At 43.8% G+C, this 22,882-nt stretch overlaps 2 protein-coding genes across 4 annotated transcripts in view; one reads left to right on the top strand and one right to left on the bottom strand.

Annotated features, from left to right (window-relative positions):
• The window catches only part of NCBP1 (nuclear cap binding protein subunit 1), a 33,468-nt gene extending 23,943 nt beyond the window's left edge, over positions 1-9,525 (bottom strand). The window contains exons 1-8 of one of the 3 annotated variants that reach the window (XM_075726558.1): positions 9,486-9,525; positions 9,244-9,332; positions 7,814-7,914; positions 6,359-6,515; positions 4,369-4,476; positions 3,724-3,845; positions 3,160-3,229; positions 1,347-1,562 (exon numbers count right to left, since the gene is read on the bottom strand). In XM_075726558.1, the coding sequence (XP_075582673.1) occupies positions 1,347-1,562; positions 3,160-3,229; positions 3,724-3,845; positions 4,369-4,476; positions 6,359-6,515; positions 7,814-7,914; positions 9,244-9,332; positions 9,486-9,525 (903 nt within the window). The remainder of the gene's footprint in view (positions 1-1,346; positions 1,563-3,159; positions 3,230-3,723; positions 3,846-4,368; positions 4,477-6,358; positions 6,516-7,813; positions 7,915-9,243; positions 9,333-9,485) is intronic. The other 2 variants (XM_075726559.1, XM_075726560.1) reach the window with 2 other exon arrangements.
• Positions 9,526-9,896: 371 nt separating this feature from the next.
• On the top strand, positions 9,897-22,345 carry TSTD2 (thiosulfate sulfurtransferase like domain containing 2). Its single transcript, XM_075727110.1, has 9 exons — positions 9,897-9,962; positions 10,214-10,563; positions 11,649-11,757; positions 13,421-13,546; positions 15,493-15,598; positions 17,304-17,422; positions 18,075-18,233; positions 19,173-19,311; positions 20,615-22,345. Exons 1-9 carry the CDS (start codon positions 9,897-9,899, stop codon positions 20,872-20,874), a joined length of 1,434 nt encoding a protein of 477 aa, XP_075583225.1. The 3' UTR covers positions 20,875-22,345.
• Positions 22,346-22,882: the final 537 nt, after the last annotated feature.

The raw sequence follows: 22,882 nt of genomic DNA, 5'->3' as shown, positions 1-22,882 counted from the left end.
GTTCATGGAGCATCCACTTCTTCCTTTGCTCTATGGAGCCATCAGGCAGGCTACCACCATGCAGCCTGGGAAAAAAAAAAAATCACAGTTGAGCTGGAATATGATAAAGAAATAGAGCCAGGAACAGCCAGGACAGAGTGGAAAGAATACACAGTCATGGTCTCATTCGTTGCAAAAACCAGGGGCCAATAAATGAAGGTAAAAGGCAGCAGACAAAGCAAAGGAAGGTATAAAAGCACTTGGAGAAAGCAGTATGTATTCTTCTCATATTCCTGTACACTTTTGTCTACATATCTGCTGTTGACCAATGCTGGAGGCAGACTGTTGAGATGGATCAATCTTCTACCCACCCCAATTAAGCACTCCTTTGTTCCACAATATGCACCAACAAATTTTAACAGATGAGTAAACAACAGTCTTTAAACATTACAATAAATATCTAGCCTGGAAAAAGACTCAAGTGACCAACTTTATGGAAGGCAAGTCTAACCCTGTGTCGTGGTTTAGCCCCAGACAGCAACTAAGCACCACGCAGCCACTCACTCGCTCCCCCTGCCCCGATGGGATGGGGGAGAGAATCGGAAGAGTAAGAGTGAGAAAAACTCCTGAGTTGAGATAAGAACAGTTTAATAGTTGAAATAAAGTAAAATAGTAATGATAATAATAACAATATAATAATGATAATAATAATAATAATATACAAAGCAAGTAATGCACAATGCAATTGCTCACCACCCGCTGACCGATATCCAGACAGTTCCCGAGCAGCGATCGCTGCTCCCCGGCCAACCCCCTCCAGTTTATATACTGGGCATGACGCCATATGGTATGGAATAGCCCTTTGGTCAGTTTGGATCAACTATTCTGGCTGTGCCCCCTCCCAGTTTCTTGTGTACCTAGCAGAGCATGGGAAAACTGAAAAGTCCTTGACTAGCATAAGCAGTACTTAGCAACAACTAAAACATCAGTGTGTTATCAACATTCTTCTCATCCTGAATCCAAAACAGCACTATGCCTGCTACTAGGAAGAAAATTAACTCTATTCCAGCTGAAACCAGGACAGTCTGTGGAAGCAGTTTTACTAGACACATTAGAGAATTCAATCAACACTGTCATTCGAAACGAAAGCATCACAACATCTCACTCCCTAAATTCTGCTCCTCACAGATTTGCTTTAAACGGTAACTTGGTCACCTAGTTCATTTCTACAGAAGTACCACAGCAGAACTGCTGCTGGTCTTCAAACCACTCACTATCCTGGGAGAGGGGACATCACATTTTGACCAATATTGCCCCAGGAACCTAACTATGAAATCTGCTCACCATCCCCCACAGCAATGACATACCTCTGGGTCATCTGTGTAGTCAAACATCCTAAAAATAACCCTTGGCATTGGGTACACTGAATCTTCGGTGTGAGGCGGAGGAGTGAACGGAGGCAGATTGTGTTGCAGCGCTTCACAAAGAATGCTGTCAAAAGCCAAGTAGGGCCTCAGAATGTGTCGTTCTTGCCAACGGTCTTTTTTCAACTTCTGAATCTGAGACCAAAGGCAGTCTAAATACTGAAGGAAAAAGGTGAGAAACATCAGATGTGCTGAATCTGATACCAAAGCTGGCAGCTCCCCGAACTATCAGAAATGTATTTCATAAATTCTGTATTCCATTCAGAAAAAAAGGTTTCTTAAAACTGCTGATTCAGTAAACCAAGAAATAATTTAACAACACTAAATGCCAGAGCTGCTCCTAATTCCACACAACATTGTGTTAGTAAAATTTACCTGCTGGCAGGTTTTTAAACACCAACAGGCAGCCCAGGACTCAGAGCATGATGGCCATCCTTTGAATCTGCCAGCGAAATTACAGCAGTGAACATTACTTCAGTCACTGCTCATTGGTGGTATTAAAACAAACATAATATTAACATTAAAATTGAAAAGACATTCTGTAGGACTGCCATGCTGTTCCCATAGCAATCAAAAACTACCAACTACTGAATATTCAAGACAAATACAATACTATCAAATACTAATACCTTCACCATGGTTTTCAACACAATTGTGAGTCCCAGCATCCTCCCAGAGATGGCACAGACACCTGTGCAACTGGCAATAGGCTTGTTTTATTTAATTACTCTTTTGCTAAAAGCAGTCAAAGAACTCTGGAGGCTTGTGGCCTTCCTGAACACAAGACAAGTTATAACTGGTGCCAGAAATGTCTTTACATGGAAGCGCTTTGCATTTACTGAAATTATCACACTACAAAACGGGAACAAAACTACTAACAACTACCACTTGAAGTGAACAGCCCTGTTTGCAGTATTCTGGGTAACACATGGTCTCAAACTCACTCGGCTAGTCTCCTCTATTGAGCTAAATAAGGAAATTCAGATATTGGGCAGGCAAAATACATTGACAAATCACATCACCAGACAGCCTATCTCTCCAAATTATCATTAACAAGACAATTGTTAAGACTGTGATTTAATCAGAACAGTGAACAAAAGGTAAGAGGGCCATGTTCCAAACCTTCCCAGAAGATCAATTTAGATCACACTTTCCAGCTAAGTTTGTCCTCAAACTTAGGGGAAAGGAAAAAACCCAAGAATATCTGAAAAGGCAAATTCCACCCCAAACTACCCAGACACCACCTCTCCCCTCCAGTATTTTTGGCTTAATTGTGAAAGATGGCACGGTAACTGCTGCATACAGTGTCTACATATTTGTTTAACACTTCCTGGAGCTGAGAAAGCAAAGCCACTGCAAAGGTCTCTTTCTTGCAGAGGGAAAACATTGAGGCGTAAGTAAGGAATTACATTCTGCTTCTCACAAAGGTCCTTTCAACAGGAAGCCCTGTATCTGCAGTTCCAGAAAACAAATACTATAATTTACAACTATTCCTCACTTCATAACATTTCCTCAGGGGCTTGTCAGCAAACAACAAAACAGTCTCCTGCTCAACCCCATACAATCTTATATTTAGGCCCAAGACTTAGAAGAAAATTCCTCATGTAGAACTTTTTAGAATTAATGACAAATAGGAGACAATTCAAAACATTAATACTTTTAGAGGTGCTTTATAATTCCATGATAAAATAACATTTTATTAGTAAAAAATTGTTTTTCAAACTTTCTGAAAGAATGCAGTGTAAAGTCCACTCACCTCTTCTTGTGGATGTGGTTTATCAGCAGTCCAAACTTGAAGCATGGGTACATGAATCTTCTGGCGGCGTCTGTTTACACAGGAAAGAAAACCTGACCTTTAAAAGACTAATTTAGGGCAGGAATTTTTTCTTATTGTGAGTGTACTATTATTTGATCTCTTCAGCTGATGAAGTCTACAGTATACAAAAACCAGGTTTGTGATTACTTAAAATATCTCTATTAGCATATCTTGACAACAATGTCAACTTGAAGCACCTGGACAGAAAGCAGTCACACCGCAGAGCGCTAAAACAACAACCTATCAGTATTCACAGCACACTTACAGCTGCAACTGCTCCAGCAAGAGCAGAACAAGTCCTTCAACATACCCTAGAACTAGACAAGACAATAAAACTTTTCAAATTCAAGAATCTCTCCACTTATTCTATTTTCAGGGGTCCCCCTGCCCAAGAATGGTTCAGACCTAAGACTTTAGAATACTTTTAAGTGAGCAATAATCAAAGCTATTAATCCATACTTGAATAGATACCAAAAAGAGTATTTTTAATGAATTACAACTTACTTCAAATAGCTTTCTGTCTGAGACAAGAGACGATCCATTTCAGCATCCTTTTTCTCATATAACTCCTTTCCAACCCAAGGCAAAGATGACAGAAATGCAAACATATACCAGTCACATCGTACCTATAAGAAAGAAACATATCTAAGTATACAAGTAAGCTACAAAAGATTTCGTACACACCCCCCATTTTAATTTAAATTAAAACATTAGCAAAACTGTTATTTTGGGAGGATGTAAAGACCAGCAGCTAAAGACTGGATTGCCAAGCCATGAAAAAAATATGTTCTTGCTTTAAATTTATCATTTTTAACTTAAACCGTGATAAGCAGACTTTAAAAATGGTATCACTGTCACAATCCTTCTGCAGATTATCAATACAGCAGAACAAGCCAGGCACTATGCACTTGCAAAGTAAAATGAATTCACTTCAGCTACCTCACTATAAAGGACCATACTTTCTTACTCTACGCGTGTATTTTCTCATTGCCACAGGCTCCTTTTACTCATGCTAAGGAAATGACATGACAGTACATTTAGTTTGCTATTTCTAAAACTTGCCTATTGCAAGCGTAAGTACAGAAGCAATGGTTATGTCACAGAAAAATTGTGACAACAGCACTAGAGGAGCCTATAGATTTTGCTTACTTGGGGTACGTCTTCCTCCTGTGTCACACTCACAAAGTTCTCAAACATAGCTACCATTGATGGTGCAGCTATTACATGACAATTCACAAGATCAGACAGAAAACGAACCTAAAAAAGACCAAAACCATTGTTTTAAATGAATATGTTTTAAACTGACTTCACAAGAACATATAAACATTACTTAAACAACTAAAACAAACCATCAATAAAAGTACAATATTCATCCAGTACTATGAAGGCAGAAATACTGCACAGACCCATCTTTTGACCCTGGAAAACAAGTACCATAAAGCACTGCCCCATATATTGTTCATTATAATGTCTGTAGTGTGTTTCACTGCAATAACATCACAAGGATAGTATTTTTAATTAAGGAAGGGTAGGAAACACCAGTATGCAAAGTGATACTACAGAAAGGAAACCTTGTGTTTCTATCTACTCTAAGTGGTATCAAATCACTAAAATTACACAAGTGGAAGGAAAAAAAAACTTGTAAAAAGCTGAAAATGGATTGATCCACTGCTTCATCAATCCAGATATGCATCAGGAAACAGAAGTGCTGAATCTGTATGCCATTATACACGATTAATTTCTGTAATTATTTATTAATAAATACAGATAGTTACACAGAGAGAGCCTATGTAAAAACTGCTGGCATTTTCAGGCTTCAAAAATGTGACAAACTGATGGCATGCTGGGAATCAAGTGGCCTTATTTGCCTGGGAAGAAAAAAAAAATCTCCATAGCAGGAATATATCCTCAATTTGGCTGCATTCTAGTACGAAATCCAGACCGACAGAAATGAGAATTTAAATAGAAAACATCTGAGGCAGAGTAGTGCCTTTTTTTTTTCTTTCCTCTCCCCCATCTTTAGATTTGTATCCTGCCTTCAGACTTAAACAAGGCCCTGGCAGGACCCAAGCTGTCCCAGTATCACCACAATCCTAACAGACAATATAGGCTGAAATTCTAACAATAAAAATCTTGCATATTTTTTCTTAAAGGCACATTCACAAAACGTAGTCCAAAAAAACAACACAGGCATTTTGATCTGAAGGAAGATCATTGGGAAGAAGTCTTGGGAAAGCAATTTGGGCTAAGCAGACAGTTCAGTACTCGAAAAACTGCAAAAACTGTCTTTGACAAAGCTGAGGAAAGATTTCCACTGCCACTCCCTTAGTTGTTACTCTCACAAGTCACTGGTATAGGAGTGTGACCAGAGAAGGTGAAGCTGAAGCCAAGTGACAGCACATTCCAAGTTCTACCAAGGATTTTATTAGCAAAAGTGTGCCACAGCTGAACTGCAGTCTCTTGACAATTTCAATACATTGAAATACTAGAATCTTAATTTTCACCAGTGGGCTTCAAAAGAAGCTAGGGAGCTTGACACTGGGCTTCTAAATCGGACACTGCTGAAGTCCTTATACCTTTTCGCAGACAAAATCTATAAGCCTCAAGAGCTAAGCAAACGCTTTCAAAGACAGATGGCACTTAAAACTGCCTGCTTGATCTTCATCCCTTATTAGCAGAATGAAAACACAGGCCTGATAACAGCCATCAAATATAGCTTTTAAGAACCACACTGTTCATTTTCTCTGCAGGCCTTTTTTTTTTTTTCTTCCCCCCATGGGAGCCACAAGAACATCATACATCTCTGAACACAACAAAGGTAGATGACTTTCTTTTTACATTTGACTGTAGAATAGATGCGGGGGAGCACCTCTTTACTGCAAGTGAAAATATTGTCACTGGGAAAATACACAGTTGGAAGTAAATTTTGCAACTGTAATGTGATTCCTCTTCCCTGAGGAAGGAAATACTTCTCACATAACAGATTTCCTCCTAGTATCTCTACAGTGCACCGCATGTTGGGGCCAGAAGAGACTGTAATACACACTAAAAGGGCCAGCTCTTCTGGAACAAAAATGTGAAAGGAGGAGGAAAGGAAAAGGATGAGGAAAAACGTAAAACAAACAAACAAAACACTTACTAAATGCACAGCTTCGTTATACATATTGACTTTCAGACATTCTTTAAGCTGACGAATCATGGCTTCTACAAATTCCCCACCAAAATTGTAGTTCCTGGCATTCAGCAACCCGACTAGTGTCGTGTAAACAGTAAGCTTTTCTGGTAACAGACGTGCACTGATACAGAAAAAGAAACATGGAGTTAGTTGTTTATTCATCACGTGCCAGTTGGCAACTGCATAGCATCTTAGAATGTGCTTATTGTAAGTTAAACTTGTCTCATGAGGAAATAAGGAAAAAGTGCTTGCATGATCTTACAGTTCTATCCCGTGGTTAATATTTTACAGACATCTTTTCAACTACAGTCATTTAGAAAGGCAGGCGCCACTTTCAAGTATATTTAAGGTATTTACTTTTATTTATATCTAACTGCTGAGTATTCCAGAGGGTTGGCCAAATAATATAAGTGACAGAATTTATGCAAGGATGTAAAAAGTTGTTTTAAGTTCGCAATTTAGAAATAATTTTATTAGGCAGCATCAGCAAGATTACACAAGAGGTGTACACATTTTATGCTATTAATTTTGATTCCAAGTTTCTCAAGTCAAAGTAACATTTTAAGCACAGCATAGGGAAGGCCAGGTCCTACTGTAAAGAATTAATTTTCCTCATTCATTTTTGTATGCATGTAAGCTACCCTTATATTTTCAGAAGTGTCTTACTGCTACAGGAAAAAAAATATACTATTTGCTTTATACTAACAAACATCACTACAAAACAGATTTAAAGTATTTGCAAAACCATAGCATAAGCTAGGGCTGGAACACTCTCTCCCTTCACCACACCCCTCCTTCATACTTCTCTTACCTACTACTGTAGACCCTGCATAATCCCTCCCTCAGACACCGCTCAGTGACCCTGACAGAGGCACCTCTGCTCCTGCACTTTGCTAAGGAGAGGAAGGAGGAGCTGTCTGCCACTGGAGAGCTTGCTTTCAGCTCTTTGTGTTCCCAGCTCCCCTCCTCTAGCGAATGGGCTTATGAAGTCACAAGCATCTCGTTACCAGAGAAGAGGAACAGGCAACAAGAAAGCAGCACAGATAATAAGACTAAATAAGTGTTAGCAGCCAACAGCATTGGTGCTCTCAAACACTTCACTGGGAAACAGGATATTGCCCAGCATCACTGTGTTCTCATTCACTGCTATTGAAGAGCAGCTCTGAGGTTTCTCCTATCTGCTTTAAGCCTTTGTACACATTTCAAGTCAAAGTAATGTAAAGAGGTGTCTTCGTTGAATTACACCTAGTATGTAATAAGCTTATTCCTCTATTTCTTTTGTTTGTAGTAAAGCAAACTCTACACTATAAGAGCATTCAGGAACTAAACCCATCTTGGCATTTAAGCTACCTTAAACACTTAAACTTATGCACAGAGAAGAAAGCACCTCCCAGATTCCCAGACCTCCTGCATACATACACAGTACATAATATTCTTAGTATCTTGCTTTTGTAATTTGGTAGATCAGCTTCCAAAACACCAGCTAGGCCTTCCAAGTTGCTCTCCAAAGATGAATTACTCTAAAATAAAAAAAAAAATTAAAAAGTTTCATCATCAACCAGGCAACGCGAATGAGCCCTCAGCTCTCACGTGGAAGACTAGGAAGTTGGTCAAGAGCATCCTTTTATGCCACCTCCTTTTTCAGTGGTTTAGCCCCAGACAGCAACTAAGCACCATGCAGCCGCTTGCTCACTCCCCCTACCCCAAGGGGATGGGGGCGAGAATTGGAGGGGTGAGAGTGAGAAACACTCCTGGGTTCAGATAAGAACAGTTTAATAATTGAAATAAAGTAAAATAGTAATGCTAATGATAACAATATAATAATGGTAGTAATAATAATAATAATATACAAAGCAAGTGATGCACAACGCAATTGCCTACCACCCGCCGACCGATACCCAGACGGTTCCTGAGCAGCAATCGCTGCTGCCCAGCCAACTCCCCCCAGTTTCTATACTGAGCATGATGTCATATGGTATGGAATAGCCCTTTGGTCAGTTTGGATCAACTATTCTGGCTGTGCCCCCTCCCAGTTTCTTGCGTACCTAGCGGAGCATGGGAAAACTAAAAGTCCTTGACCAGCATAAGCACTACTTAGCAACAACTAAAACATCAGCGTGTTATCAACATTCTTCTCATCCTGAATCCAAAACACAGCACTATGCCTGCTATTAGGAAGAAAATTAACTCTATCCCAGCCGTAACCAGGACAAGAGCAATGATTCAGCTCTCTTAGCAGTAGAGAGCTGCTTTCACTTGCCTGAATGAAGGAGCAACTACTCCTCTGAAGAGCTGCATCTGATCACCCACCTCCCCCACAAGGAACTCCAGTGCTTCCCTGGGACGCAAGATCTAACACTGCCTCAGGGACACCTTGGTAAGGCGATTGAGCAGTAAATTAACGATACAGCATGAAACAAAACACTTTTGCAATGTGTTTTTACCTTACATAACGTCAGCGCAGCATCATTTTTGTCCTTACCCTTTTAGCCCCCTTTCTATCAGCCTCAAATCCTGTCAGGACTTGAAACTTGTACCACATGCAGACCAAGTTCCACATCCTTGACAGACTGGAACCAGCAACAACACCCGCAAACACAAAGCAAGAACTATTCCCTGGCCATTTATCACGGCTTGGAAGATAACAGCACTGCTATTGAAGCACTTGCCCGTTTTAGCACGTGGTTTTGCAAAAGCTGACAACTTTCCAACTGGGTCATAAGAAACAAAAAACCCCCAACTTTTCTTTCTGGGTGGTTACTACAGACGAACCGCTAACACACAACACACGGAATAAGGGAAGAAGAAAAACCCCAACTTGTAACTTTCTCGGGCCGCAGCCCGCCTACCTTCTCTCCCACCCTGCAGATGAGCGACTCGAGCCTCTCCTCGATCTCCGACGGCTCGGACGTCCTCCGCCTCTTGTGGGGCTGCCCTGCTCCAACACACCGAGCACACCGTTACCGGCGGAGAGCCCCCGCCCCGGCCGCCCCCCAATCCCGCCCAGAGCCCCCCTCCCGCAGCGGGAGGGCCCGGCGGGGCCCGGCCTTGCGCCGCCCCCGCCACCTCGGGGCGGGAGGGCTGCCGCGGCGCTCACCGTCGCTGTCGTCGCTGTGCCGCCGCCGCGACATGGCGGGAGGCGGGGAGCCGAGCGGCGCGGAGGGGAGGGGACGGGAGCGGAGCGGCGGGGAGCCGAGCCGAGCCGAGCCGAGCCGAGCCGCGGGGAGCGGAGCCGGGACGCCTCGCGCGGGCCAGAGGGGAGCGCGGTCCTTCCGCCGCCCGCTTCCGTCCCGCCGCACCTCCGCTTCCGGGGCAAAGGGCGCGCAGCGCGGCGCCTCTCTGCTCGCCTCTCTATGATGCGCACGCCGCCTCGGAGGACTTCCGGGTCCGTGGGGCCGGGTGGTGCGGGGGTGGGGGGAGGCGGAGAGGGGCCGGCGCGAAGCGGAAACCGGGCGTTTCCCGGGCGACGGGGCCCCGCCCCGCCCGGCCGCCCGAGGCGGAGATGGTGCCGGGCGAGGCGGCCGAGGCGGTCGCCGCCAGGAAGCAGTGCGCCTTGGCCCGGAGGAAGGTGGGCCGGTGCCCGGCGCCCGGGGCTGCGGCCCGCCGGGGGCTGCGGCCCGCGGCTGGCTCCGCCGGCGGCGGGAGCAGCCGCCCTCGGGTGGCGGGGCGGGGGGGTTCGGCGACGCCTTGTGTGGGCTCGCTGCGGGGCCGCGGCGGACCTCGGGGTCTGTCGGTCGGTCTGCCGGCCCGGGGGGCGGCGGGGGGTGCCGCGCAGCAGCGGGAGCGCTGGTAACGGGCGGCGCTTGTGGTGCTTTTCAGGCCTTTTCCCTGTTCGTCAAAGCGAGGGAGGTGCCGGCCGCAGCCCGGTGTCCCGCCGGCGGAGAGGGCGTGCGGTGGCGGTGCTGCCGGCAGGCGTTTGAAGAGCTCTCCGGCATTCACAGGCATGTGGCTCTGCAGCACGCCGGAGACATCGGGCAGCAGGCAGGGCTGGCTGACGCCGGGCAGCAGGCAGGGCTGGCTGCAACGCAGGCAGCTGCTGAAGCGAGCCCCTGCAGCGGCTCGGCTCCTGCGGGCGACGCAGGCGGGCTGAACGGGCACTCTCGTAGCAGCCCTGAGATCTCCTGTACGCTCCCAGACACCAGCCACCTCAGCTGTGATGACCTGACAAGGTAAGTCCCTCAGCGGTTTGGAGGACCGGTACCCGCCGGGAGTGGGGCATTGACCTGCTTACGCTTTACATGATCTTCTGCCAGTACTATTTTTTGTTTTTATGAAGTTCAGTCAAGTGACCCTTCAAGATGTAGAAGGAGTTTCCCCCGATATCACTGTAGGCCTTCAGATGCTTCGGATACCTTCCTGAGGTACTTCTTTAGATCAACAAGTGTAGGTACCCTCCAGGACTCAGCTGGTTCATTTGAAGTCCTTTCACAACTGCTCACGCCTTAACAAAACATGCAAATTACCGCTGTGCTGATAAAGAAGTAGATATGCTGCTTTTTTTTTTTTTTTTTTTTTTGTGGTGAAGGTGGTGAACTTGGGAGGATTGAACTATCAGAGCTGTATCATCCCACATCGTTAAAGCAGACCTGTAGCGGTGTTACTGGATGGCTTAGATCTCTAAGGAAGGAAGGACTGTAACAGAAAAGAGCAGAACAGCAGGGTATGCTCTGCGCAGGTCCCTCTTCTCTGCTCGTTCAAGTACCTTAAGGGCTCATTGGTTATGAATAAGTTGGTCATGAAAATGTTTCTGATTGTGAGAGAGTTTGGCTTGTGCTGCTCAGAATGCAGGCACACACAATCTCACTGAAAATTTTGGCTTTTTAAATTTAGATAGCTCAAGCACTTGAATTTTCAGTGTGCAAGTTTGTCAGATTAAGCATTTAATGGGACACTTGTGTGCACGGAAAATAGCAATTCTTGTGTCCTGTGAGTTGAGAGAAACTTGAGTAGAGCATGCTGTAGGCTGCTGGCAGAGATGTCCCGTGCAGCACAGATGAGTTCATTTTGTAACCAGTCCCAAGAACTAGGAATGTGGGAGCTTTTTTTAGTTTATATTCTTTCCCTTTGAAATAAATCAAACCCAGCAGTTGTAATCCCTCCAAAGTTTGTTTGTTGTTTTGTTTTGTTTTTTCTCCCCACATCTGCCAGAAGAAAATTGTCTGCTTTTTGAATGGTTACTGGTAATAGTATATCTTTGTCCTTTCATCCCTAACATCCTTCTCTTATTTATTCATCTTTGCCATGCTGTGGACAGCAAGGTGGGAGAAGTACTTCTGTATTACTGTTACTGTGAGGTGAAGGATCCAGAGAAACTCTGTGCTTGGCAAAAGGCCCTGTGCCAGCATCTGCATCTCACCGGCAAGGTAAGGTTTTAAGCAATGGTTGTATTCTTAACAAAAGAAAAATCTTCGCTTAGTGCAGGACGATGGGGCAACCGAGTGCTTTGCACCAGAAGGTGCTAGTCTGTTATGATCCCATTAAGAAAGGCACTCAGACTCTGTCAAGTATTGTTTAAAATTCATTTAAGAGCTAATGCTACAAAGAAAAATAAAACAATACAGATAAGCTTATATCCCTTTTGATGCTGGGAATCCTGAGTTGTACAGCATTGAGTGAGCCTCTGATCCACGCGCAGCACACTGCAGACCCTGTCCTTGCAACGGTTACCCCATTTCCGTCATTCAAACTGTTAAAGATTTTTTTTTACAGGAAAACAAGTCTTTTCATCACTCCTACTGTCAAACAGAAAGGATATTCACATGAGAACTTCTTGATGCACTTTTAGATAAATGCAAGGAAATGCAGGTGGCATAATCATGGGTATCAACAGGGAGCTGCATGCAGGCATCTCTGTTAGGATTATCGGGCTGGGTTTATCCTGCGGCTAAAGGATACGTCCAGCACAACACAGCCTGAAGGCCAAGCTGGAAGTGCAGCACTGTACAGCATGGGTCTGGGCTTGCTCCAGTTAACTGTTATGTGTATCACTAACTCCTCAATGCGCAATGGTCTTCCAGTCAGAATCACTACACCAAGCTGTAATCCATGCTGTTAGGAATGAGACGAGAGCAACTGACACCTTAGATCACGCTGTAGGATAGCAGTGCTCATTCCTGCACAGAGTCTTTGTTCTTTGCATTCCTGGCAGACTAGACCAAGGAGGTGAGTTGGCTTGCCTAGCTGGCCTCTTGAGGCTGTGGGCAAAGGTGAATTTTAGCCTCACAAAGCTGATGTTCGTAGGCTACCTGTGGGGAGAAGCATTTTTCAAGAGGGCAACTTAGAGCCGGAGACTACTTTTATCTCTGACTTGTCTTCCTAAGTAGCTTTTCCTCTGCCAATGGTAGGCACCTTCCCTGTTCTACATCAGCGCAGGCCTGGGGGTGAAATGTCCTGATGCATTAAATTCTCTTTTTTTCCTCGGCTATCTTGTCTGGTGGCTGGTATTTTTCTCATTTTCTTTTTCATCTCCAAGACAGGTACAGCATTTGGCTTCTCAACCAGTTGGGTTTTTTTCCTTGCCTCTTATATTCAGTCTTTCCCCCACCACCACTTCAGAGTTTTTGTTCATTTGTCAGTGCTGGAGATAAAATGACTCACACTGAAATTTAGTATTACATGCAATATTATGCATATTCACATTTTGCTTTTAGCTGTGTGAGTCATTGGGCACAATACCATTGTTCTTCCTGAGGCAGACTTCCAGTAAGAATTTTAATGCTGACTGCAGGATTTGCCTGTTAACCACTTAGCATTTCTCTGTTTATTGCATGAACTTTTCTGACTGTCTTGATGTCATTCTTCTGAAATGGCTCAAAAGTGATTACTGGGGTTTTATTCCTATTTTCTATCTTCTTTATGTTCACCTTCCGTATAACCATCTTTTCTTTCCTTCCTTCTTCAGTAGTCTCTTTTCTGGACATACTTCTGTGTCTAGCTTTTGTCGCCCAGTCATATTTTGCTAATTTCACTTTGATCTGTTTTTGCTCTTACTAAACCTTAGCTGCAGCTTCTCCTCTTGCCTTCTAGGTGCGAGTTGCTTCAGAAGGGATTAATGGGACAGTTGGTGGAAGCAAAGTAGCTACCAATCTCTACATTGAAGTTATGCTTTCGCAGCCTCTGTTCAAAGACATTTTGTGTCAAGCGGATTTCAAGGTATGAAAAAATAATTTCTAGTAGACATTGTTCATGCAGGACGTTTAATTTGTGACAAATAAGCACATTGCTTCTTGATAGTATTACTTCTGCTCTAGCAGTTCTGCTCTCCCAGCACTGATCTAAGCCAAGGGTTCCTAACCTTACTTGGTTTAGGTGTATCTGCCAGTTTTCACCAGCGGTAGTAGTTATCATGAGCAGTGATGGCAGCTGCTACAAGCTTTGGCAGCTATGGGTGCAGCTGCAAAGCCCCAGTATGGGTGAATGAGGGAGTGTGCTTCAGCCCCACCATTCTTCAACAAGCATTTACTCCAACTTGACTGCCAAAACCAAGGCATCACAACGTTCACGCACCCAAGCAAACTATTCCCACACTCTACTCTTCACCCTGGTTTGAGATCCTTGCCTAGAAGCCTACTGGTTTAGGTTCATGCAGGCTTTGGTGTCCATAGAGGTCCACTGTCAGTTCCATGAATTGGATGTCTTCTAGAGAAAATACACAGGCAGAGTCAAGAGGTTTCTCCCTACTCCAGTTAGCGCCGGACTGGAGGGAGAGTGAGGTGCTGACTTCTGCTTGAGCCTGAGCATACGTGCTGATTGGTGTCTTCAAATGGTGATGGCAGCTGTGGCTGGCACTGTATGGCATTCTAGTAGGCTTTTGCTGCCACAGCACAGTAGGTACTGGTTTCTCTGTAAGGAAGGAAAGCTGCTGCTTTTATAGCATTTTTCTTTTCCACGCAGTTTAATTTGCAGGGAGTACTATTTGTTTTTTTCCCCCATAAATAACTAGATCAAAGGAGTTAGTGAAACTTGTGAAACTCAAATCCAATGTATAGCTGCAGTGCAGATTCAGTCTTAGCTTTTTAACTGTCTGTTGTGGTTGGCTGAATTTCAAGAGTAGATGTGACCTGTTAGTTACAGTGATGAGTAGATGCAAAACAACAGGGATGGAATTTTACCTTGACCTTGGCAAAACATCCAACCCTGCATGATCTCTCTGGGCATCAGCATTCATGTGTTAGTACATGATGGTATTTTCTGTCTCACAGTTCCTCTGCATGCTGTATACCCAAGTAACTGGGGGTTTCAGGTCCCTGTGCCATGAAGACAAGGGCATAGAGGAGAGAAAATTGCGCTTGGGGCTACGAAGATATTCAGTGGCCACTGTAGTTGCTGCAGACTGATTTCTGTGATAGCTGGGACAGTGCTGCACAGCACTGCCCTTCTGTTTTGAGTGTTTAGATGCTTAATAGTGCACACACCATGTTTGAGGCTCAGCCCTGCAGAAATTCTCACTTCCTGTCACCTGCAGTGCCTACCAAAAAGGGCTTGTGAGACCTGCAAAGGGGAAATCCTGCACTTGAGGTTGGGGGGCCATGGGGTGTCAGGCTCCACTGTTAACAAATCTTGAGCCTTGGATGACCTCCCATATGTCTCTTTCACGCCCATGAATCACCGCAGTCCCCATTGCACATGCCATGACTGGAGGCCTAGCTGTGCTTGTGTCTGGCATCAGAGGGGCTGAAGAGAACTGCAGGGCCTAGATGTGTCAACATGATCCATTACTGGAGGAGGTTATTTAATATGCCTGTCAGGGTCAGCACGATCTGTAGGGGCCTTGACTTTCTCATAATAGGTGCTAGTGACATTGTTTCTAAGACCTGTTCTCCTTCCCACTCCTCAGTGACTCCACATGTCATGCCAAATGGTGTCTGTCTCACCTGCAGGGTAGTCATTGGGTGTCAGACACCTGTCTGCCAGATCTCAGCAGGGGTCCCCTGCCAAAACCTCAGGATTTAGCATGTGAATTTCAGCAGGAGAGACATTTCTTAGCCTCAGCCACGAAGACAGTTTCATACTCTAGTTGTAGAAATTAGAGTGAGTGGGTAACTTTAATCTTGACACCTGGCAAATTTGGTGGATTTTTTTTGTGTTTAATTTCCTAGAGCAGTGCAGGAGGAGCTCACTGTTTCCCAGACCTTCGAGTTGGAGTATTCAAAGAAATTGTACCTATGGGCATTGATCCAAAGATACTGTCTTATAAAGAAACTGGTAAGTTGGTTTAATGAAAAATAAAGCCTCTCACTCAAGTGAGAAGTAGGTGAAGAATAAAGTACCTTCAAAAACATTTCCTTCTGCACAGTAGCCAGGACACAGGAGAAGTAGATACGGAAATTCATTTTTTACTGGTCAAAGTTTTTACTGGTAGTCAAAAGTTACTGGTGCAGGGAATTTGCTGGCCCAGGTTTTGCTTAGCTGCCTCAAAAAAAGATTAGAATTAACTTTCTATTTTGTGGGAAACAGTAATAGTTCAAATGACGTCAAGTATTTACCTTGTTTTGGGGTGGGGACATACCTTGTACTTTAGTCAGGGAGTATGTCTTTGGACACCTGCTAAAGGCAGATGTAAGGTGAAACTCTGTATGGTGGTTAGGAAAGACATTTCAATGCATGAATATGTCCATATTTGTTCTAAATATTCTGTAGGTACTTGAGACTGCTCAGAAATGATACCATATAAAGAGCTCCAGTGCTCTCTTGTTGTGGTTAGCTTGCAGTAAGAACCAAGCTGTATAGGAAGATCTTTCCATGGAGTCTTCTTGTGGATCCAGTGGATTCTGGTGCTGTGGATGCTGAGAGTTTGTTTTTTTTTTTTTACAAAATGCTAGAATCCCGCTGAAGCTTACAGTTGAGTATATACATGTTCCTTTGTTAGGGACCACTGACTTGGCATTACTTGTGTTGACATTAACAGCCATGCTCCTGCCTTTTACACTAAAGCAGAGCCAAGGTCTGCATCAGGTTCATGCCACTCCCCTAACACAGGCTGCATTTGTTTTCTGCTACCTGTAGCTGCTTAGTATGGATTATACCCAATAAGATGTTACAGGCTATGCATCTGCTATGAGGACACTTACGTAGGTGGTAAGCAGGAACACAGCAAATAGCAATTAACAGAGCAGTTTTGGGCTTTTTTTTTCCACCAGGAGGTTTGGTTGGTGGTAAATTACTACAGCATCTTTTTGTGGTTTTGGCAGAGGATTTTTTTTTTTCCCCCCATTTTTTGGCAGTTTGAGGGATGTATGTTTGGATACTTCTTTCCCTTTTTCCTTCTATTTTACAGTGATTTATGGAGATGGTTCCCATTACTCTGTCAGGTTGCTTGTAGGGGTATTTTTTAATAAGGTAATGGATTTTGGTGGGGGAGGTTTTTTGTTTTTCAGTAGGTTAGGAGTCCTAAGTGGTGAGCAACCTGAAAGCTGAGAAACTTTATGTAAGTTGAAGTTGCACTGAAAGTAATAACACACATATGGAAATTTTCCATTTTTATCAACAGAGAAGAGTTTCATTGAAAAAATTCCATTTCTGTACACTTCTGCACCTCCAAATGTAGTGAAAGTTGAGCAAAGGGAAGGGAAACATTTTTCACTCTTACACAACTGTAGGAGTTGCCAGGGGGCCATAACAAAGATCATAGAGACAGGCGCCTGCCTGCTGCTGCTTCTGTCATGTGGAACAGTGTTGTGTTTTCTTTCATTTGCCAATAGGAAGCCAAACACGGATAAACTTGGCTGGTTGAGTTGGGATGAAAACTCTGTGAACTGTCACAGAAAATTTTTGTTTGGAAATCTGAGGAGAATCTGGATCAGCAAGATCAGACGTAACATTGTTTTGTAGTTCTGCTTCTCACTTCTTTATCTTACTTTTTATTCTTTTTTTTCTTTTTTTCCTTTTTTCCTTTTTTTTTTTGTTAAAGGAATCCATTTATCCCCTCAGGATTTTCATAGAGAAGTAGAACAGTATTTGTCTCAGGCCAGTCAAGGACAAAGCGATACCATCTTGCTGGACTGTAGGAACTTCTATGAAAGTAAAATAGTAAGTCTCATTTGCCTGCTTCTTCCAGTGTGTTACAGGTGCTGGGGGGAAGCATTTCACATTGTGAGGGTGTAACCTGACTGGAAGAAAATATTCCAGATTCCAACTTGACTGTACTATGTACAAAGTTCAGTTTAGTAATGAGTATTAGACACAAGCAGCAGAGGACCTGCTCAGCGACTCAGCATGGAGCCTGCCCAGATAAGTGCTTAGACAGCTTTGGGCAGGAAGAAGACAAAGTGGTCCATACAACATTAGCAGTTAATACCACATAGTTTGAAGTAAAAGTGGCATAATTTGTAAGGATGTTTTCCAGCATTTTTGCCTTGTCCCATATTTCAAAAAGAATAGGGGCATCTTGCTGTCACACCCACCAGCCCTCCTGCACTGTTGTGGCTTGTCCTCTCTTTGACAGTTCTGTTCTGCTTACCTCCTTCTTTTATGTTTGGATGAGGAGACATGCTGTGTCCAGCATCCTCTTACAGATTTTGACAGGTATTCTGATGCATAAATGCAGCTGAGGAACTGCCTAAAGCAGCTGCAGTGAGCTCAGTGTTCTGGCCCAAAGGTTTGTTACTTCCTCTAGTTCAAGGCACAGACCTTACCATGTAAGACTGCTTGTAACCAGTCACATGGCCATCTGTTATTGCAGGGGCATTTCCAGGGCTGTCTGGCTCCAGATATCAGGAAGTTCAGCTATTTTCCCAGCTACGTAGATGAAAACCTGGAGCTTTTTAAAGACAAGCGTGTCCTCATGTACTGCACAGGAGGGATTCGTTGTGAAAGAGGCTCTGCTTACCTACGGAGCAAGGTGAGATGTCATTCTGAGGGCACAAGTGTCAGGGAGTTGAGACTGCTTTAAGGGCAGCTGTCTTTTCTTTTGCTGGTAGATTCTTACTGAGCACAAACTGCTCAGTGAGCAGTTGGGGAGATGAATGTCTCTGACGCACACTTGCCTTGTGCTGTCTGTCAAGGACATGGGTAGTTTAATGCAGCTCAGGATGATCTGCATGGACTAGTGTCGCAGCAGTGATTGCTCTTAGAAAATAATTACATAACCAATTTGCTGAAAAGAGGTATTTATAAGCCTGCCCTGACCATTGTAGTGGTGTTTTAGGAGGGCTTGAGAGCATTCTGCAGTGTTTCCGCAAGCTCTGTCTAGGTTTTATTACTGCCCAGCTTGAGCATCTCAGAGTGGTGAAAATCAGCCAGTTAGTGCTTTCCTAGTGTTGTGGAATTAAATCCAGCACACTGCACTGTTCTAATTGTGCTTTCTATCCCACTCTCCTCCTGGATCCTTTCCTCAAGGAGCAAGGGAACAGCACACATATATGTTCTCCAGAGATTTAAACCTTGATTCTTTTTTTTCTCTGCTGCACCAGTGTGAACCCTGAGAAATTCTGCTCCTGCTAACAGCTTGCTACATAGAATAAGCAGTGGTTCACAGAGGTTGAAAAGCGTGTGGTCTCTGATGCAGCAAACCTCCCTTAGCTGAGGACATTACCAGCCTTTTTTTGACTGTAACATTAAATGCCATTTGGGTTCATGTCAACAAGCTAGCATTGTGGAGCTGCCCAGTAATCCCCGGTGGCACTGCCTAAGCGTTGTGGATGCACATGGTGCCATCTGATGCTCACTGAGAAGCTGCTGCTTTTTGTTGACCCCTGGCATTTACATTTGCTTTGAGAACTCTGGCACACCACCACTACTGCTGTCTCCTTCAGCTTTTCTGCTAATATGCTTTAAACAGGCAGTGTGCAGAGAGGTTTACCAGCTAAAAGGTGGAATTCACAAGTACCTGGAAGAGTTTCCAGATGGATTCTACAGGGGGAAGCTGTTTGTATTTGATGATCGTTACGCCATTTGTTCCAATGAAGATATCATCTCAGGTAGGACTAGATAATAAAGTAAGTGCAGAAGGCTGGGAAGCTATTGCAATCGTTTCCACAGAGATGTGCAGCAGAGGGGCAGCCAAACTGGTCTGTGTAGTTCTTCCTCAAATTCACTTTGACCTTTTAGTGCCATCACTTTTCATGATGATCATCAGCTCTATGGCTTTAACACATAAAACAGAAATGAGAGAAAAGGGGTCACTAAAACTGGAGCAGTAAAAGGAAGCATCCCCAGCAGAACAGCTGCTGTTGTGAGCCATCTGCAGCTGTGGAGATGTATGTCAAGCACTACTGGTGTCATTACCCAGTTGTTGCCCACAGTGCAGATCAGACTGGGGTTGGCCAAGTGACCAAAGCATTAAATAGTTCTCCTGCTGTCAGCTGTTCTCTGCTCCAGTAATCTCACAGAACATCAGCACAGACTGCCAGGAACTGGGATAGTGATGGCACTAAGCTCTACAGCACTTTGTTATTTTTGTGCTTTAAAAGTTTCTGTAGCCTGTAGAATTTCAGTGACCTCTGGTTGAAGTTGTTAAGAACATTGCCTGCTCTTCTGGCTGGGGTCGCTCTTCAGATACTGCAAATGAAACACTGTTTTCTTCTTCTTAGTTGCCAGGTGCAAATGGATGGAATTTGGCTCTAGCCTTTTTTAGGAAGCAGTGCTGTTTTTTCTCTGAATGGGTAACTTTTTGAGCATAACTGCCCATTCCTCCTCTGCAATTACCTTATACATCTTGAAGGTGCCTGGCTTGGTGGAGAAACAGAACACAGAAGTTTCAAGGGGAAGTGTTGGTATAGGCACCTTTCTTGATGGTACAGCTAAACTGGGCTGTAACTTTCAGTTAAATAGTTAAAACCTGTTTGTGGAAGGACTCTACCAGGACTGCAAATGACACCCCATCTGCACAAGCTGTTGCTTTTAGGTGGAAGGAAGTCCTGTGGCACCCCCTTCCCCAGCAGACAACGTTCCTGCATACTTGCTTAATTACCACCAGCATATTTTTCTTCTTTACTTGGCAGCAAGAATCTTTAAATCTGTCTAATTGGAATTAGAGGAAGCACTAGTGAGTTTTCCTTTTCCTGAGAGACAGCTGTCCTAAGCTTTTTACATCAAAATCAGAAGTTTAAAAATGAACTAGGTTCTAGAAGATCAAGCTAAAGCAAGAATTAAAAGCCTGGAAGACAATAGATAGCCACTTAAATGAGAGATTGCAGCCCCCTGATGCCGTGGAGAACCCTCTGCAAGGGGGACAGATGGGGCAATATGGGTGTTAACTTTTTCTTTTCCTCCTCCCTTCAGCATGCAGATACTGTGGGACACTGTGGGACCAGTATAAACTTTGCTCCAGCCAGCACTGCCGGCAGCTTGTCCTGACATGTCCAAGTTGTCGCAACAAAGGTCTTACGGCTTGCTGTCCTGTTTGTCAAGAGAAAGAGCTCAAGGTGACTTCAAGGGCTTCAGGACAGACACTCAAGGAGGAATGTGAATGTACAAGGAGACGGGCAAGGGTACCTATTGAACATGTCTCGCAAAGGATGCTGGACACAGGAAAAGATTAGGCTGTTTCATTAGCTAATCTGACATGTGCTAATGCAAAGGGCTTCTATAACCAGATCCCTATCTGTTAGTCAGTTAGATTTGGAAATCATGAAAATGTGTTGGCTTGGAAAGTCTTGTTCAGATGCTGCCTTTAAGCCTTGAGTATGCCCTGAAAACCATCCATTACTTGACCATAAATTACCAGAGTGCCCAACCCATCACCAGCACTACAGGATTCCTCTTCCTGCATACAGTCTTGTAGCATGGCCTCTACCATGGGGATTTTGGAGCAGGGTATGTGCAATGGGACACAGATGCTCACAATTCAAAAGAAACTGAAGGGACATAAGAACAATTTCATTTTTTCCTCCTGCATGGAGATAGATCTGGCTGACCTCTCTGTTGATCATGCATTTTCTTCAATAGCTAGTGCTAGAGTGTGAAAACAGCAGATGTATCAGTTGGGTGTGGGGTACATGACCGGATTAGAGCTGAAGATATTTTTCCACGTACACACCATCTGCCTGCGTCTCTTGCTTTATACCAGTGAGAAGCAAGGGCTAGTTACCTGAAGTCACTGACTTGACTCTGGTGGAAAACTGGCTGAAGGCAGCGTAAGGACACCTCTTGCAACTGGAGCAAAGCCCCACAGATACTGTCTGCCCAGCCGTACTTGTTGTGTGTGACCTGTAGGATGAACAGCAAAAGTAATCCTCATTCCAGTGCTGTGTCTCCCTGGGAACTGTTGTTTCCCTCAACTTGTCAGGACATGAAATATCCAGGGCTCAGCTCTGCTTGCACTAGAAAAAAAATGACAGCTTGAAGCATGTTGAAACTGAGACACACAGAGAGGGGAGCAGAGAGACTGTCAAAATACCAGCATTATGGCACTGGAAATGATGCTGACACATGTGCATAAATGTCAGCGATAGCTATAAGGAGACTGCAAGATCCTTTATCCAACTTAAATAATTCAAGATTTGGGGAGCATTTGTGCTTTGTAAACATGGGTTGAGTTTTTCAAAAGCTGTGAGATGTTTATGTGATTTCCAGCTCCTATTAGTGGAGAAATTGTCTTTGAATTTGAAGGGATCCACAGCATATGAGCTCACAATACTTCTCCACGTGCTGCTTTGTATGCCTGATGCTGCAGAATGTACAGAAAGGTTTTATTAATAGTGTGGAAGATGTGTCTTGACTGAAAAATGTCTTTGAAACTTACTGTCATTCTTGGTACTCAACAGTAGTTAGTCATTAGGAAATCAAAATCACTTACTGGTTTGCTGGGGTTTTTTACTGGCAACTGCTTTTAAAAGCAAGAAAACAGTTTACTCAGGTTTCTGCAGTTGCTTGATGACAGTTAGGGCAATGTTCTTTTCATATAGATTGTAACTTTCTCCCACAGCGCTATGAATTCAGCAAGGCCTCATTGTTGGCTTGACTAGCAACTTAAAGACATGGTCATTGATTCCATTAAAGCTGTGACAAGCATTTCTTCTTACTTCCAGTATTGCTACCGTGAAATCAAAGGTTCAGCAACTGTTTTTATGACTGTTCCTTTCATGAAGCAAAACTGTGAAACTTACGAATGTCTCCTTTGGGAATCTTTCTAGGATGGTATTTAATAGTAAATCCGTGCACAATCCATACTGGAGAAGAAATTGGAAAATGTCCACCAGTAGACATCTTCAGCAGAAGTCCAGGCAGTACCCATGGTCCCCTGGCATCTTGCCTCCCAAGCTTTGCTGGTCAATTAAGCTCTGTGCTTTTGAGGACTGGAATATTTGTGGAGAAATAGGAATGCTCTGCTTGCAGGCCTGGTCTAGAGCACTGATGGGAGTGCCCCAACTTGCATATTATGCTCTTTTCTTCATGTATTAGGCTAAAAAGAACACAATTTTATAATTCAGTCTAACAGCAAGTCTGGAACACTGTAATCTGTTTGAAGGCTGTTTCTATATCACTTACCAGTACAGAATGGCAACAACTATGTTTTATATGTAAACTTCTGAAACTCCTATGATGATA

This window comes from Pelecanus crispus, chromosome Z, assembly GCF_030463565.1.
Source record: "Pelecanus crispus isolate bPelCri1 chromosome Z, bPelCri1.pri, whole genome shotgun sequence".
NCBI classification, from domain to species: Eukaryota; Metazoa; Chordata; class Aves; order Pelecaniformes; family Pelecanidae; genus Pelecanus; species Pelecanus crispus.
The sequence above is the reverse complement of the archived record's forward strand: the minus strand, read 5'-3'. Positions and strand labels throughout refer to the sequence as shown.